The 18,340-nt window shown below is 45.9% G+C and overlaps 2 protein-coding genes across 21 annotated transcripts in view; one reads left to right on the top strand and one right to left on the bottom strand.

The window, feature by feature from the left end:
* Nucleotides 1-18,340, bottom strand: part of Erich1 (glutamate-rich 1) — a gene marked incomplete at its 5' end in the record, with an annotated part of 52,793,804 nt that overhangs the window by 30,057,475 nt on the left and 22,717,989 nt on the right.
* Irf2 (interferon regulatory factor 2) overlaps nt 1-18,340 on the top strand; it is a 111,848-nt gene that overhangs the window by 45,739 nt on the left and 47,769 nt on the right. For 17 of the 21 annotated variants that reach the window (XR_015639367.1, XM_087587867.1, XM_087587869.1 and 14 more), the window contains 1 exon segment: nt 12,328-12,420. The exons of 2 other annotated variants lie outside the window; for them this stretch is intronic. Coding sequence is in view for 18 of the 19 variants with exons in the window: in XM_087587867.1 (XP_087443993.1) it covers nt 12,328-12,420 (93 nt within the window). In the remaining variant the exon portion in view is untranslated. 21 annotated transcript variants of the gene reach the window in all.

The raw sequence follows: 18,340 nt of genomic DNA, 5'->3' as shown, positions 1-18,340 counted from the left end.
ATTACTCTAGGATAATGAACGTGATTCCTGTTCCCAAGCCCTGGAGAATCTTAGTAGAGTGGGGTTAGGGAATTTACCTTTAGAGTTCACCAGGTGATAATGTTGCACAATATTGTTTTAGAGACCGGGGTAAATGCGAGACAGAAAGGTGGCTATGGCTTGTGGTAATTCAGGGTGGCCATTTACCTGGTAGTAGACTTAATGATTGTATTGCTTAGTGGAGCAAATGATGGACTGGAAACTGTCTGTCTGTCTCTCTCTCTCTCTGTCTCTGTCTGTCTGCCTGCCTGTCTGTCTCTCTCTGTCTCTCTCTCTCTCTCTCTCTCTGTGTGTGTGTGTGCGTGTGTGTGTGCAAGCATGTGTGCACGTGTGTGGTGTGTGTAAGCGTGCACTAGTGTGTATAGGCATATAAAGGCCAGAGATTGCCGTTGGCTTTCTTCCTTATCTGCTTTATTTGTGAGATAGAATCTTTCAGTGAACTTAGAGCTGGTTCACCTAGACTGGCTGTGTCTCCCCAGTCAGGAGACTCTCTGTAGTCTCCGTAGTCTCTGGGGACTACAGAGGTATGCTGTTACGATGCCTGGCTTTTCGCATGGACTCTGGGGACTGGGTCCTCATGCTGTCTTGGTAAACATTTTACCTGAACAAGCTTGAGAGTTGTTCTTGGTATTTATTTTGTGTGCATCTGGGTGTGCCTGTGAGAAGGATTGTGCACCATGTGTGTGCAGTGCCTGCAGAGGCCAAAAGAGAGCATCATATCCACTGGAACTAGAGGTCCAGACGGCCGTGAGCTGCTCACTGTGGATCTTCACTTCCAAGCCATTTCCCCAGCCCTCTGGAGTGTACTGTTTGATGGATCTGACATACATCGTTTAAACAGTTTCATTAGACAACAAACTAGAAAACAAAGATGAAGTCTAACAAAACTTTGAAAGGATCAGCCTTCTATGGGTATAGATAGCATTAGTCCTTTTCTTTTCTATGTCTGTTACTCCATCGAAAGATCAAAACATCTTTCTGTTTTCATGGCTGGCAGTTGTTGGCTTACTGCTCCAGGGCTCCACTGGGGTATGTGGAGTGACATATACAAATGCCACAGACAGAGGCACAGGAAACACAGCCAAGTGTGAGGGTCTCACTTAACATATCAAGGCATATTGAAGGTGATATTTCTGGGCAAGTAAATGCCAGTAGGTTCTTTTTTTTTTTGGTTCTTTTTTTCGGAGCTGGGGACCGAACCCAGGGCCTTGCCAGTAGGTTCTTGTACATTCATTTCTATCTCTTAGTAGCCCACAGGTTACTAAGGATGGATTTATTTATTTTTGTCTCTTTTTATCCCTCTTTTGCCTCCTGTTTCTTGCCAATATCCTCTCTCCCTACATGCCTACACACACACACACACACACACACACACACACACACACACACACACACAGTTAAGAGGCAGTTCAGTCTCAATGCAATTGTCTTTAAACTTTACCAGCCATAGTATTCGTGCCTACTACGCTATAGCACCATATATGATGAGATCCGAAATAGGAAGTTTCTTATAATTATGTTGACTCTACTTATAGTGACTTCCTATATCTTCTCTTCTATACTTCAGTCCATTAAAATAAAATTAAAGTTGCTGATCATAAACCAAGAATACCAGTCTTAGTAAAAACAAACAAACAAACAACAACAACCCCCCCCCCCCACAAACACATTGCATAGTGCCTTAGTGAGCTATTACCAGAGGTTTGAGAAACACCGGGTTTTGGAGTGGCCTTTGGAGGCAGAAAGATTCGGGTTGGATCTTGAGCTTTGCTGCTTCTCTGAGGTCAGGCTAAGTAAGTGGCTTCCACTACAAGATGGAGATGCTCGGGTGGGGGGGCGGGGAGGGACTTGTTGGAAGGTCAAATGAAGTTATGCACGGGAAACACTGGGCTCCTCATAAGCTCTGGAATGGATATGGTATTGGAAATCATGGTGGTTGTCATGGCTCTTGCTCTCTCCACGTCTGTGTACTTGTGCATGGAAGTTCTTACACACACATCAGTCAGTGTGAGGAGTCTACCATACCCTATGAGACGTGAATTGGGACCTGGGGAAGGTTCACTGCATGCTAAGGAAGTACTATTGAGTGTCCTTTAACTGTATGCTAACCTCCCCTTCCCATTTTCAGAGGAAGTGTCACGCCCTCTTTCCTGGACTTCCTCTCCTCTCAACCCCATCCCACTCCCTTTTAATACTTCTTTTTCACTTATTTAACCCATCTTTTGGGGTGGGCTTCCTTTTTAGCTCCTTCTACTCATCTCTGAAGTGGAAATAACGGTGTCTGATGGTTAAGGCTGTTGTGTGTGTGACTGAAGGTTGGCGTTTGTTTCTCCGTGGTGGGTGACGCAGGAGCTTCGTCTGCGATGCTGCCTGAGGCGGTTTCTCTGTCCTTGGCAGTGTCACAGCCCTGCTCTGACGCTCGTTTATCTTACCCAGCTGTCCGTTGAACTCTCTTTGGCCAGACGTTTCCTCTGATCCAATCTGCTCTTCCTCTGTCATAAACGCTATCCCTTGGAAATCCAATTAATAGTGATTTATGTATTCCTTATGAACTAGTTAACTTAGTCAGCAATTAAGCACAGACTGCTCTCTGGTCTCCACCGCATCATTTTATTATGATCATTACAGAATTATTAGTTAGCATTATATGATCTATGTCTCACATCCTCAGCTGACTTATGAGCTCCCCGAGGGAAGCAATCACAGCCTACATATCTCCAAGCACTCCTACACCCTCTATGGCAATTAGCACAGGCAGGTCCGTGTAATCCCATGTGTTAAGAACTATTTGCTGGGGGGGAACTGGGGACCCAGGCAGCGTGTCCAGTGGGCTGGGGACATGGCTTTGTGATATGGTAAGTGACAAGAACACTCAGAAGCACTTGGCAAAAATGATGTTACTGCAGAAGAACCAGGACATGGCATGACCACTGCCAGCTTCGAGGACAGAGATTCAAACCTCCATCTGTCTGTGTAATTTAGTTTGCATTTTTCATGGTGTCTGCCTTGTGTGCCTGTCTGCTACGACTCGTACTATAGTGAGCTGATAAACTGTGTGTAGAACATTCTGGAAGGTTCTCTCTCTCTCACTCTGTCTGTCTGTCTGTCTCTCTGTCTCTCTCTCTGTGAGTGTCTGTCTTTCTGTCTCTCTTTCTGTGTGTCTGCCTCTCTGCATCTATCCATCTATCTCCGTTTCACTCTCTGTCTCTCTCAACTCTCCTGCCTTGGCTTCCTGAGTGCTGGGGTTATAGGATGTCCCACCATGTTTAGTCTATGGTGGGAATCTGTAAGTTTTTTTTCCCCAAGTTAAAAAAAAATGACTTGATTTCATCTTTACTCTTGAAGGAAATATTGTCTGAGCATAAAAATCCACTAGGTAGTCATTTTCCTTTAGTATTTTTACTATTTAGCACACACACACATACATGCAGCCACAGTGCAGTGTGGAGGTCAGAGGACAACTTGTAGGAGTTGGTTCCCTCTTTCCATCGTGGTCTCGTGGGGACTGAACTTAAATCACCTGACTGGCTGGCTTGGGTCTTTGTCTGCTAAACCATGCTGGCCCAAGACTTCTCCTGAAGGTCTTCTGGTTTCTGTTGTTTCTGTGGAGCACTGACTTTGAGCTTAAAGGTCTGGGATGCTTTGCTACTGGTTTTGTTTGTTCAAAGGTAACGTGTCTTTTGCCCTCTGAGGTTATTTTTTATTTTTATTATTTTTAATTTTCTCTGTTTCGGATTTAGTTATGGTTTTTATCTGTGTTTGGCTATTTGGGGTTTTCATGACTTTTGATGTGTGATTAGAAATGTTCCTCTGTAGTCTTCTCAAGAGTTTGTCTCACTCTTTGTCTTGTCTTCGTAGACTTTCACAGTAGCCACAGTTTAAACCCTGCAGTGTTCTCCTGTGGAATCTATGCCTGACTTACGTGGCCCCATTTTGTGACTTTCAGCCTCATTCTGTAATGTCCTTTGTCATGTCTCTGGTTCACATATAAATGTCCCACCCGTCCCCACCCTCAGAAATCAAAGCTACTTTTAGGTCCATCCAATGGGTTCTTAATTTTAATGACATCCGCTAATTCTGCAATTTCAATTTTTTAATAGTTTATCTGACAAAGTTTTCTACCTTTCCCTTTGTTTTCCTAAACATACTAGGTATAGCTTTTTTAGAACTACCTGAGGGCTGAGTATGGTGGTTCTGGCTTTCAGTCAGAATCTGGGAGGCAGAGACAGGTAGATCTCTGTGAGATTGAGGCCAGTTTGGTCTACATAATGAGACCCTGTCTAAAATAAATTCCTGAAGACGTTTGGTCTGTGTGTGTACCTTTATATCTGCTTAAGGCCTGTGTCTGTGTCCTATGGGTCTGTTTGCACTGATACTTGTTGTCATTGATCTTTATGTTCCTAATTATAGTGACTGAAAGTGGCGACTGCGTCAGAATTCCAGAGATAACCGTTAACCCTTTGATATTGTTATTTTATGTTGAAACATAAGGTTTACATTTACTTTTGGGGAGCTCTAGGTTAATTGAGTCTGAGCAGAGGTCGAGGTTATTCAAAACCAAGCTTTCATCTTTGTTTGACCTTAGTCTATTTAACTAGTTTGGTTATTTTGTGGGTGCGTGTGCATGTACGTGTATGTGTGTGTGTATGTGTGTACAGGAGTGTGTGTACATGTGTCTGTATGCATGTGGAGACCTCAAGTCAATGTCACGTGTCTTTATCACTTGCTCTCCCTTTTATTGTTTGAGACAGGGTCCCTAATTGAACCTGGTGTGTATCAGTTTTGCTGGCCAGCATGCAAGCCCCAAAGATCCTTCTGCCTCCATTTCCCCAAAACTGCTTACAGATGTGAGCTGCCAAAGCCAGCATCTTCCTTCCTTCCTTCTTTCCTCCCTTCCTTCCTCCTCCTTTTTTTCCTTCCTTCCTTTCCCTCCCTCCCTCCCTCCCTCCCTCCCTCCCTCCCTCTCTCCCTTCCATTATTTTCTTTTATTTCAGTTCCAGGGATTGAATTGTGGTCCTCATGTTTGCAAAGCAAGTACTCTATTGACCAAACCATCTTCTGAACCTATCCATTTATTTTTTAATTCATTTACTCTCATTTGTTTTATTTTATTTTCAATTGTGTGTGTGTGTGTGTGTGTGTGTGTGTGTGTGTGTGTGTGTATACACATATGAGTGCAGGTGCTCTTGGCAGCCACAGGCATTGGATCACCCCCTGAGCTGGACTTACAGGTGGTTGGGTGAAGTACAGATGTAGGCCTAACATGGGTGCTGGGCACCAAGCCTGGATCTTCTGAAAAGGCAACAAGTGCTCTCCACGGCTGAGCTACATCTCCAGCCCTGCTTAGTTTATTACTTACAAAGCATGGGAAAGTTCCTGGGCCTCCTTTTCCTGGCTGAGTTTTGATCTCCAGTTGTCTCCTTAGTCACCTGAATGTGCCCCAAATTCTGGTCAGCTTCTGAGCCCCACAACCTCCTCCCAGGGGTTGGCACATGCACTTGGGGATGTTTAGACATCTCTAGAAGGCCGTAAAATCAAAATGTTTGAAATTGTATTTCAGGAAGATGTGTGTGCTGGCGATGTGCAAGCAAGAGAAACCAGTGAAGGGAGGGTCCATAGAACAACAGAGCGGCCATCCTCTAAGGGCGTTCTAGAGTAACAAGCATGGTCGCTGGCTTCCCCCATCACAGAGACTCCATAGAATCTCAACTACCCGAGCAGGCTGCCTTTCATCGTGTCTCCAATCTATCCCTCTGTCAGGGTGTGTATGTCCTAATTTAGTCCCTGTCCCCTAGGGCCACAATATTTAAATAACAGAACTCAACAAAACTTTAGTATTAATAGCTGGTTCATCAGAAAATCAATATTACTATTGTAAGAAGTATTGTAAAATTGTATTACTATCCCAATAACCAAATCTCAGTTATTTAGCTTGAAATTACACACGGCTGCTGATTGCACCTATCAGGACTGTGGTGTGGTTAACTTCATGGGGGACCGCTCACTGGTACCTGGATGGTACCTTGCCTGGCTTTCCTCAGTGGCCTTCACAACACTGATTACCAAACAGTAGTTTCAACCTCACACTGGTTTTGTTCCCTGTGGTTTCTGTTGCCCTGGGTCAACTGGGTTCAGAAAACATTAAGTGTAAAATTCCATAAATAAACACGGAGTTTTAAATCCCACGCCATGCTGATAGGCGCCATGAGTTCTCACACATTTGGCTCCAGCCCACCCGGGCTGTAAGCCACTCACTTGTCCTGTGTGTCCATGTCCTACGCTGGCTGTCATCACGAGCATCTTAGTTATTAGGTCGGCTGTCACAGTCTTGCACTGTCCAAGCTCAAGTTTATTTTACTTAAACTGTGCCCAGAGGGCCAGGGTAGTGAAGCTACCAGTGAGGTCGCCAAAAAGAAACCATAAAGCAATTTCTTCATATTCAAAGGTAAGAGCGGGTGTCATGGTCTGCGTGTGGTGGTCAGAGGACAACTTTGTGGAGTCTGTTCTTTCTATATTTGTGTACTTTCCTCCACTGAGCCAACCCTGGACGGAGAAATTTAGCATATTTTTGGTAGATAATTATAAAAGCAAGAATGAGGTCAACACTTTTTAAGAGGTAGTTATTATAGGTAGTGGGGCATTTCTGTTAGAGTATAGAGCTAAATGAATCCTCGACAGAAAGAGAAAACAGAACAAGATTCTCTCTCCTTCAACTACAGCACGTGACAGCCTTAGTATGTGTGTTGTATGCAACGGGAGAAAACCAGTGAAAACAATTTTCAGAAAAATCCCTGGACGTTTTTTGCACGTTTATTCACATGTCTTGGTTTATTCTGTGTTCCTGAGATGGAATGCCAGGGTTGGGTTTTTATGAAAGAACAGGTTTTAGTCCTAGAGGTTCAGGAACCTGAGCCCTCTTACAGCAGACATAGTGACGGCCATTTTTGGAACTAGGTTTTAGGGGAGGTGCAAGGCTTGCTTAGGAAAGCCTCCCTTGTTTGCAAGATTGATTTTCCTTTTCTATGGGTGGGTCCTTACCTGCACGCATGCAGTGCCGGGAGAGGCCAGAAGAAAGCATCAGATTCCCTGGAGTTGGAACTACAGACTGTTGGGAGCTGCCACGTGGGCGCTAGGAACCAAACTCTGATCTTCTGTAAGAGTAACTGTGTTCTTAACCACTGAGACGTTTCTCCAGCTCTCTAACAACCATTCATTCAGGAACAAATCCAGTCCCCTAGGACCTAACCTCTTCCGGAGATCACATAGATTAACTCAAGACACTTGGGCTCCAGAGCCTAGCAGCAGACTCTGCCTCTTGAAGTTCTGCCAGGTCACCTTTACCTCACAAGGTAAAAGGCGCCTGACAAGTTTCTAGCTTATGAATCTTTGAGGGACAAACCAAACAATCAGCTAGAGTATCATGGCTAGGGAGGAGATAAACATTAAATCTGGGCTGAGCTGAATGCTGTTCATGTTGGGCTAACAGACAGATGCAGCAGCAAGGCCTGGCAATTAGATGAATGGAAAAGACCTGTCAGCTGGAGAGACCCAAGCAATTCACATGTAAACATTAAAGGGTGTCTGGATCCTGGCTTCTCAGAGCACGCTCCAGGGACCTACAGCTTTCTCTCTGCATTAGAGCTGTTGCACAATGGCCTTCCAGGACCTGTAGGGTCAGGCTGGCCTTTCGAGTACTTCCTGTTGTTTCTGGTGTCTGGTTGCTGGTCTTTCTTCATCAAGGGCTTTGTGTTTTCTCTTTCTTGCGTTAGTTCTTGTGGCTGTCCTAACAAAGTTCCAGACTGTGGGGCTTATCACTGGGGCAGTGTATTTGCCACAGTTCTACCACAGGTAGAAAATCAAGGTGATTGCTTCCCCCTGAAAACTATAGAAGAGGCTCCTTCTTGTTTGATTCCAGATTCTGCAAGCCTTAGGCGTTCCTTGGCGTGGGGGGAAGATTCACTGAGTCTCTGTTGTTGTGTACATGTACATGTGGCTGTCTTCTCTCCACATCTATAGCCACAGTTCTTCCTTTGTGTACATCTGTATTTTCACTTCCCTCTTGCAATGGCATCAGCTTCTGCTCAGGTGATTTTCATCGGTTGATAAACATATAGCCTTTCTGTTTTAAGATAACTTGTTTAACACACCCTGTTGATTAACACTGAATTTACGCTGAGCAAGGTGGCATTTACCTTTAATCTCAGCATCCAGGAGGCAGAGCCCGTGCAGATCTCTTGGAGTTCCAGGCTGGTTTGATCTACATAGCAAGTTCCAGGGCAGCCAGGGCTACATAGAAAGACCCTGTCTCAAAAATAAACCATGACAACAAAATGATCTCACAGCCAAACACATATGACACTGATATGACTCATGATTGAGTCTCTTGAGTAAGCTTGTCTGGTTACATATATTTTTTTGCATGGGGCACATCACAACCTGTGTGTGTGTGTGTGTGTGTGTGTGTGTGTGTTTTGTGTGTGTGTTTTGTGTGTGTGATCTTGGGTTAATTTGTGTTGTTATAATAACACAGATTGAGTAATTTGTAAAGGACAGAAATCCATTCTTCTGTAAGTCTCACCTGGCAAGTCCACGAGCAAAACAGTAGCACCTAAGAAGGCCGTTCTTGCTGTGTCTCCACATGACAGACAGCAGAAGGACAAAGGTGACACAACCTGACTCTCCACGTCAGAAGTACATAAGAGCAAGAGAACCTAAGCACTCTTACTAAAATTTAAATGTGCTTAGACGAAGGTATGACTCCCACTAGATAAACATACCATCAAAGACTGCAATACCCAACACTGATATATCAGGGTTTTGGCTTTAACATGAAAATTTGAGGGGGCAAAAATAATCAAACTATAGGATGGGTGAGTGTGCACATTTGCATGTGTGAATTTGTTGGCATGAGTAACCATAAGCATGGAAGTGTGAATGTGTTTGAGGCATGCGTGTGCCTTTGAGCGTGGCATGTGCGTGTGTTTGAATTACATGGCTTTAAGTATATAGGTGGATGAACATGTAGGTGGTTTGAGTGTGAATGTGTGGGTGCATTTCAGTGTATGTGGGCATTTCAGTTTATGTGAGTGTAGAGGGTGAGGGGTGGTCAGGGAGGCCTCCACTTCCTCATCCTCTTCTGGGGACTCTACTGTAGAGGTCAGGGATGTTAGACATACTCACAGCTCAGTGCCTTAGCACTACTTCTGGGGTTGTTTAAACGAGACACAAATCACAGAGATGTGAAAAATGTCCTATTAAGTAGACCACAGAAAGGACTTTAGTCTGAAGTAGGAGAGGGTGGTGAGAATATAGTGTTGCTTTGTTTGGCCTCAGCTGGGTATGTTCGGGCTAGGCATCCAGCATTCCCCCTTTTGTACGAATCTGTAATGACAATGAAAACAATGTAAGGATGCCTTTTGCAGTTACAAATACATTTCTAGTAGGCTATTTCCTATGTACCTACCTTGGACATAATGTACACCGGCCATGTCTCTCCTTAAGAACTGTTGCTTAAAGGAGAGAAAGCTTCGTGAAATATTTCAAGTGATTATCATTTTTTTCTCAAATAGGTTATTTGTGAAAAAAGCATGGGAGGAAATACTGAGATGATCTCGCACTGGAAGCATGGCTACTCACCTGCCCCTCACCTGGCCCTGCCACTGAGCCTAGGCACGCCAGCGGCACTTTTGTTACATCACCTCAGAAGTAGCATCCGTTGCTGTCTCCTCATGACTCCTTCAACTGTCCCCACTTTTGACATTCTGTCCCCATTCCATGTCTTGAGGTCTTCTCCTCTAAGGGAAGATTGAGGAGACAGTGGCCTCTACTCTGTAAGGTGGGGCCTTTATGGTGGCGGCAGTGTATATAGCTTCCCCCACTGTTCCTAGAATGCTTCAGCAGCTTCTTATGCCTGTATGCAGGACTCCTCGTGTGCTAATTTCCTTCTTTACCGAGTCCTGAAAGAATTGAGATGTTTTATCCTGTCCAACGTTCAGAATCTCCTTTTCAATCCAAGATCTTTGAATGGATGGATGATGAATGACTGAGAGAAGGAATGAATGCGTGAACGGAACACATTTGAGATTCACGAGAAGCAGCTGCACTGGTGACTGCTCATCACCATCCCCTGTCCTTTTGTAATGCCTCCAAGGTTTTTATCGCTCTCTCAAAGAATGGCCACCTGGAGCCTGCAGATGTTGCAGGAGGCCACCCTTCCCTGGTGGCCTTGCCTCTCTTGCTCAGAACTTGCCTGGTCCTCCTGTTGAACATTTACTGAGTAGAAGGCGGAAGTTGGGTTTTTACAAGATTACCCATTGTACCCTAAGCAGTGAAGTTCGTCCTCTCCAAGAGCCCACAGTTTGCATGGGAAAGTGAAGCTGTGCACAGCTGAAAAATTTATAGGCAAAACAAGACATGAGATGAAAGCCGGGACTAGAGCAGCTGCCCTAAAGCAATGTCTGGTTCTCGAGTAATCCGGAGTGGGATCTGTGAGTGGTGTAGGGGTTGGGACAGGAAGGGTTGCTTCAGGCTGGAGTGCTCTGGAACGACCTTTGTGAGAAGTGTAGAGGCTAGGTCTTGGAGGACAGACAAGGATTGAGCAGACTGGGAAGGAAGGGAGAGCTGGGTATGGTCTGAGCTTTGTGTGGAGGCAGCATACCGAGAAACGGGGTTGGGGTCGGGAATGGCTTACAAAGTCCTTGCTGATTCACAGCACGGTGTTTGGCACTAGCTGGCGACATATCAGAGGAGAGAGCGTAGAGCATAGAACATTCCTTGGCGAGATGGAAGAGAGAATTACGTGGCATGAATCATCTCGGTCCACACTCAATCTGAACAGATTCTTTTCAGTTAAGTTTGGAGGGAAAGAGTTAAAGACACAAGGTGGCTGCAGGTTGGGGAGAGGATTGTAGTCCCATTGTCCATGAAGTCTGGTAGAGTGGAAGCCTGAGTCAATGATATCTTGGATTCCAGGCGTCAGACTGAATGTAAATGTACTGACATGAGTAGGAAGATGTTGGGAGGAGAGTTGGTAGCAGCTTTATTAGTTGTTCTGCGTTTGGGTGGGAAAAAGAAAGACTGCTGTAGAGTCTGGTAGGGGTGTGTGTGTGTGTGTGTGTGTGTGTGTGTGTGTGTGTGACTGGGAGGGAGGCAGTATGTGGCCTGGTGGAGAGAAGATACTCCAGCCATGCAAGTGATTTTCTTTTCTTCCTTTTTTTTGGGGGGGGGGTACAGTGGGGTTGGGATGAAAGGGTTTATTTGCTTGAACTTCCACAGCACTATTCAACACTGAAGGACATCAGGACAGGAACTGGAGGCAGGAGCTGATGCAGAGGCCATAGAGGAATGCTGCTTACTGGCCTGCTCCCCATGGCTTGCTCAGTCAGCTTTCTTAGAGAACCCAGGACCACCAGCCCAGGGATGGCACCACCCACAATGGGTGGTGCCCTCCCCCAATGATCACTAAGAAAATGCCCTGGGCTGGAGAGATGACTCAGTGGTTAAGAGCACTCACTGCTCTTCCAGAGGTCCTGAGTTTAAATCCCAGCAACCACATGGTGGCTCACGCAGGTGATTTTCAAGGGGAAAATGAGCAAAGGAGAAAGGCATGCAAGTGAGGTCAGGGCAGGATGCAGTGACTAAGAGATTGTGCTAGGGGAGATGGGGGAGCAAAGATGAGACCAGGGAAGTCACTGCTGAGCCCTGAATATAGCGTACATCTAGAAGGAATGACTAGGCAATAACAAAGCTTAACAAATCTTTAGTGAACCAAATTAATCAGTACTTTAGTGCCAGTATTGAGAGGTCAAAGTATTGATACACCCTAGGTCCTCAACGAATGTGTTCGATACCACAGCTCTTTGTCTCAGAACTGTTTGCCTAGCATTTGCTTCCCCCTTTTGGAAAGTAAAATGTTGGTCTTTGAATGTCTGATACACTGACAGTTTCTTCTATAAGCACAGTAAAGAGAGGAAGGTCAAAGGTTTACTCAAGACAAAGTCACCAAGAGGCATCTGGGCCTACGGCTAGTTGGGTGCATGGCATAGAATGTCCATAAAAACTTCTTTCAGTCGAGAGTCAACACAGAGAATGTCTGTCCCCATACGTTTTGACATTCCCTGGAAGAAGAGGATTGTCAAAAGAACAGGTGGCAGGGGAACTGAATATACTCAGCCCCTGCCCAGGAAGATGCGGCTGGGAAAGGGTCATGGCAGGGGTATGGGGCTTCAGGGTGCAGGTGAGACAGTCAGTCGCAGAAATATGAAACGCTGTGCTTCTCTTCTGCCACAGGGTACCATGCCGGTGGAACGGATGCGAATGCGCCCGTGGCTGGAGGAGCAGATAAATTCAAATACGATACCAGGGCTAAAGTGGCTGAACAAGGTAGGTGGGGTGTGTGTGTGTGCGTGTGTGTGTGTGTGCGTGTGTGTGTGTATGCTCGTTCCTACAGGAAACAGACAGGTAACGGTGATTATAAAACATGAATGCATCCTATGAAAAAGGTTTCGGCCACATTTCTGAGAGACAGGAGGGCTCAGGGGAAGGGAGACTTTTAAGCGACGAGGAAGGATGGACTATGGGTAATGGAGCCGTGAGTCATGGAGAGGGTATAACTCTAATTGGCTTTCTAGTTTGAGCTGTCATCGACCTATCTTTTTTATGTAGTTATCTTTGTAGTGGATAAGTACATTATGGATAGTGAAGGTATGAAGTCCTCTGTGGAGTTTCACAGCTTCGCCTCGGCTGTTCGCACTGTACACATGGTCACTGAAATGTATAGGCTTTGGGTCTGGCTAACTCTACTTGCAAGTTCTTTATAATAAAGGGTTTTCTTTTATCTGTTTGTTTTTTGTCACTTTCTCAGACTCTCACCTCAACCTGAGTACCTTTGGTTTCCAGGTGACTTTGTGAGACTCCTGTGGTGTGTTCCTCTCCGACCCGACCCTCTGTCCTCAGACCCTCTCTTTGCTTCTCCTACTGCTCAAGCACAAAAGGATACAGGGACTCCATGTGTTTGTTTGTTTGTTTGTTTGTTTGAGTGGAGGACCTTAACCTTTAAAAGGTTCCATTTTTGGTTTTGTTGTTGTTGTTGGTTTTGAGACAAGGCTTTTCTGTGTAGCCTTGCTATTCTGAAACTCTGTAGAGGAAGCTGGCCTTGAACTCGAAGAGATCCTCCTGCCTCTGCCTCCTGAGTGCTGTGCCACCACCCCCATTGCCCTTTAAAAGGTTCTTTTGCTCTTCTCCCTTAAAAGGAAAAAAGTACAGTCATGCTGGGGTGGTCTCTCTTGCCTTTAGTCCCAGGACTTGGGAGGCAGACATAGTCAGGCGGGAATCATTGCCAGTCTGAGGCCACTTTGACAAAGTGGGTTCTAGGCCAGCTGGGATACAAATTAAGACCCCATCCCAGACACAAACCACAAACAAACAAACAAATTAATGAATGTACTGCCTTTATATGAAACCTTACTTGTGTGTCTACCTTCCCTAACAAAGTGTTGTTAATCATTTACATTTTCCCAAATATGCACGTGTGTGTGTGTGGTGTGTGTGTGTGTGTGTGTGGTGTGTGTGTGTGTGTGGTGTGTGTGTGTGTGTGTGTGTGGTGTGTGTGTGTGTGGTGTGTGTGTGTGTGGTGTGTGTGTGTGGTGTGTGTGTGTGGTGTGTGTGTGGTGTGTGTGTGTGTGGTGTGTGTGTGTGTGTGGTGTGTGTGTGGTGTGTGTGTGTGTGTGGTGTGTGTGTGGTGTGTGTGTGTGTGGTGTGTGTGTGTGTGGTGTGTGTGTGTGTGTGGTGTGTGTGTGTGGTGTGTGTGTGTGTGTGGTGTGTGTGTGTGGTGTGTGTGTGTGTGGTGTGTGTGTGTGTGGTGTGTGTGTGTGTGGTGTGTGTGTGTGTGTGGTGTGTGTGTGTGTGGTGTGTGTGTGGTGTGTGTGTGGTGTGTGTGTGTGTGTGTGTGGTGTGTGTGTGGTGTGTGTGTGTGTGGTGTGTGTGTGGTGTGTGTGTGTGTGGTGTGTGTGTGTGTGTGGTGTGTGTGTGTGTGGTGTGTGTGTGGTGTGTGTGTGTGTGTGTGGTGTGTGTGTGGTGTGTGTGTGGTGTGTGTGTGGTGTGTGTGTGTGTGTGGTGTGTGGTGTGTGTGTGTGGTGTGTGTGTGTGTGTGGTGTGTGTGTGGTGTGTGTGTGTGGTGTGTGTGTGTGGTGTGTGTGTGTGGTGTGTGTGTGTGGTGTGTGTGTGGTGTGTGTGTGTGTGGTGTGTGTGTGGTGTGTGTGTGTGGTGTGTGTGTGTAGTGTGTGTGTGTGTGTGGTGTGTGTGGTGTGTGTGTGTGGTGTGTGTGTGGTGTGTGTGTGTGTGTGGTGTGTGTGTGGTGTGTGTGTGTGTGGTGTGTGTGTGGTGTGTGTGTGGTGTGTGTGTGTGTGGTGTGTGTGTGTGGTGTGTGTGTGTGTGTGGTGTGTGTGTGTGTGTGGTCTGTGTGTGTGGTGTGTGTGTGGTGTGTGTGTGTGTGTGGTGTGTGTGTGTGTGGTGTGTGTGTGGTGTGTGTGTGGTGTGTGTGTGGTGTGTGTGTGGTGTGTGTGTGTGTGGTGTGTGTGTGGTGTGTGTGTGTGTGTGGTGTGTGTGTGTGGTGTGTGTGTGTGTGGTGTGTGTGTGTGGTGTGTGTGTGTGGTGTGTGTGTGTGTGTGGTGTGTGTGTGGTGTGTGTGTGTGTGTGGTGTGTGTGTGGTGTGTGTGTGTGTGTGGTGTGTGTGTGTGTGTGTGTGGTGTGTGTGTGTGGTGTGTGTGTGGTGTGTGTGTGTGTGGTGTGTGTGTGTGGTGTGTGTGTGGTGTGTGTGTGTGTGTGGTGTGTGTGTGTGTGTGGTGTGTGTGTGTGGTGTGTGTGTGTGGTGCGTGTGGTGTGTGTGTGTGGTGTGTGTGTGTGGTGTGTGTGTGTGGTGTGTGTGGTGTGTGTGTGTGGTGTGTGTGTGTAGTGTGTGTGTGTGTGTGGTGTGTGTGTGGTGTGTGTGTGTGGTGTGTGTGTGTGGTGTGTGTGTGTGTAGTGTGTGTGTGTGTGGTGTGTGTGTGTGTGTGTGTGTGTGTGTGGTGTATTCCGAATGCTGTGATCCTTTAATACAGTTCCTCATGTTGTGGTGACTCCCAACTGTAACATTATTTCGCTGCTACTTCATAACTAATTGTGCTACTGTTATGAAGCATAATGTAAATGTCTGATATGCAGGGTGTCTGATATGTGATGCTCAGAGAGGTCTCGATCCACAGGTTGAGAACCACTGGTTTAGAGGAAGAGCTAAGTAGAATACGTTATGCCTTCTCTAAGAAGGCCCAAGGGAGAATTTTTTTCTTTCACTAAGAACAGCTAGAATTCTGAGCAAATCTCTCTTTCCTCTTCACTCTATTCTCCCATCATCTTTCAATCTAAAGGATGTGGTGAATAATTTAATGGGTCAGACTTTATTTTTTGCACCAGGTGTAAGAGCTTAAAGCCAGAGAGCAGATCAGGGCCGGCTTTTAAAGAGTGAAAAGGTCATTGTGGAGAAAACAAAACAAACAAATCGGAAAACCAACCAAGACTTCCGGTTTCATTCTATCTTCTCAGATTCCTTTGAACCTCACTCTTTACCTCGCCTTTTACTTTGAATTTAAGAAGACTGTAATTGAATATTCTGCTGGAGTCCTTTCCTTCAGAAAGGATGGGACACCTAGAAAATAGAAACAAATTAACTACATACTTGCTTTGCCTGTCCTGTCTTGTTCTGGAAGGTTTTGTGGCAAGCAGTCTATTCTTTCCAGGCTTGCAAGTCGAGGCTCCAGTGTGTGCTTAGTCTCTTCTAAAAACACAAACAAGAGCTCGGGTCGCCCTGGATTGCTCAGTGAGCAACAATCCGCACAGGGGGATAAAGAGGGAGGGATGGTGGGTCAGAGACAGTGTAGCGAGATGTAGGGAAACAGATACAAGCAGTGGCAGCTGGCATTTGTTAAGTAGGTTTTGATTCTTACTCATCTAAGCAAGGGGTTACATACAGCAGCTCCCTTAATCCCTACTCCGGGAAGGGGCTGTTATTTTCCATGTTGCAGACCAGTAGAGAAGTAAGAAAGGCTCAAGTTTGGTTTCATGATGTGAGATTGAAGTGTGTGTTTCTCGGTTCTCAAGAAAAGCAAATGGTCGGTTTCCACTTTTTCTTTTTTGGACAGTAGAGTTTCCTGTTCTCTCTTTTGCTCCTCCTGAGCCATGTCTGTATGTGGAGAACACAGGGTGTCATTACACCTTTTGTGTCAACTGGCAACCTGTAGTCGGGTGGTCTCTATAGAGGGTGACCAGTAGCCTCTACCTCCAAGTCTCCCAGTCTCTGTGAATATGGCCTTGTTTGGAAAAGGGTTTCCAAGGCAGCCCAGGACTGCGGGATGAGAGCATCCGGGTTATCGGCCTGGGCTCTAAGTCCAAGGACAGGTGTCTTTTAAAGAGACCAAAGAAGACACACACAGAGCTTTGCGAAGCCAGGGGGTATGGTGAAGCCACAGCCCCGGAACTCCTGGAGCTATCAGAGTCTGGAAGAGTGTCTTCTAGAAGTTTTAAAAACATTGGAACCCCTCCAACACCTTGATTTTTGGATGTATCTCTCCTTTCAGCCACTTAGGGTACAGTCAGTTTTTAATGTCAGTTTTAGGGAACAAGTGTCACCTCTAGGTACTTCTCTTTCATGGGGACTCCTTGTATGCTCCCCGCTACCTCCAGTGTTGGAGAGAAAAAGGCCTTGTGCGTACTGGGCAAATCCTCTGCCACTGAGGTACATCCCTAGTCTCGGATGAGTTTTTCTGCTCCAGGGCCAGAGGCAGCAGTCTCTCCTTGTATAATTAAACCCTTAGTGTGCTCAGGGGACCTTCCCTGCTGGGCTTCTCTGCTCTGGCTGTGGCACCCCAATTCTCTTCCAAAAGAAAACTGGAAAAGAGGGCATCCTGGTCATCTCTTGAACACTTCTATTGGGCTGGACCTGAGGCCATCTGATGAAAAGGAACATGTCACTAGCTCTAGTTTCCCCCACTTCTCAGGACAATGTTGACACAGGAATGCCTAGGCTGCCGTGTGTCTGAGGGTCCCTGTTAGGCAAGTAACCCACAAGGGCTAAGCTACACTAGTTGTGTGTCTGTGCCCATGGACAGTAGAGCCCTCAGATGGGTCATGGTATTTTCTATCCATACCTAAACTCCTACGGGCATCTTTTTATAGACTTCCTCTAACAGGCTTGTTGGCATTCATCTGTCGACATAATTACGTCACCAAGGGCCTGTTGTTTTTTCCTTGCTATTCCAAGTACTCTTAAGAACCCCTGTTAGCATTTTGAGTGGTTGGACCTGTTTCCAAAATCTTGTTTCCAGTTGAAGACTGTTGGGATTCTAGTAAAACAGATGAACCATCCTTAAGACTTTGTGATTCTCTTAAACCACAGTTGGTATCTCAGTCCACTTTGTGTTGCAGTAATAGAATGTGTTAATCTGCATATAGAATTTTTCTGACTCAAAGTACAGGTGGCTGAAGCTTCTGTATAGCATGGAGCCCAAGTAAAGGCTGCTCTACAGCATGGCTGATACCAGAAGACCCAAGTCTTTAAGCAAAGAGAAGACCTGGGCAGGGTTCAACTTGTTGTTAAAATGACAGCCGATTCTTTAAGGAACTAGAGTCCTCCTACCAGACTCAATCTACTCCTCTAAATGGCACTGACCCACTCATGAGGGTACAGTCTATGATCTAAGTACTCTACCCTGGACTGTCATCGCTTAGCCCATCCACACTGGGTTGCAAGACACACTCAGGCTACATCCAGGCCATAGCAGTGGACAGTCAGGATACATTTTTACCCATAGCTATAAGCACTTGGTACAGTACAGTATGGCTGTCCTGATGGTTACTCTATGTCCAGTGCCAAATCAAGTGTCTGATCAAATAGGAGGCTTTTCATATAAAGTGAACCTGTGGATGAAGCAAAGAAACACAAATTCATGGCTCTTTCTATTTTTGTTGTTTTTCTTTACATAGGATAATCAAGCTTGGTTGTATATATCTGTAACGTTCACACTCAGCATTGCTGAGTATTTGAGTCTAAATGGGCTATCTATGGAAACCCTGCCTGAAGAAGAGGAGGAGGAGGGAGGGGAGGAGGAAGAGGAGGAAGAGGAAGAGGGAGGATGTGGAGGAGGAAGGGAAGAGAGGAAAAAAGAAAGGAATAAAGAGAGAAAGAGAGAGAGAGAGAGAGAGAGAGAGAGAGAGAGAGAGAGAGAGATCATTGTTAGGATTAATGGGTTGGCCACTGTCATGTCTATCTCCA

Source organism: Rattus norvegicus, chromosome 16, assembly GCF_021556685.1.
Source record: "Rattus norvegicus strain SHRSP/BbbUtx chromosome 16, alternate assembly SHRSP_T2T, whole genome shotgun sequence".
Lineage (NCBI taxonomy): Eukaryota > Metazoa > Chordata > Mammalia > Rodentia > Muridae > Rattus > Rattus norvegicus.
Note: the sequence above shows the minus strand (reverse complement) of the source record. Positions and strands in the feature narration are given on the sequence as shown.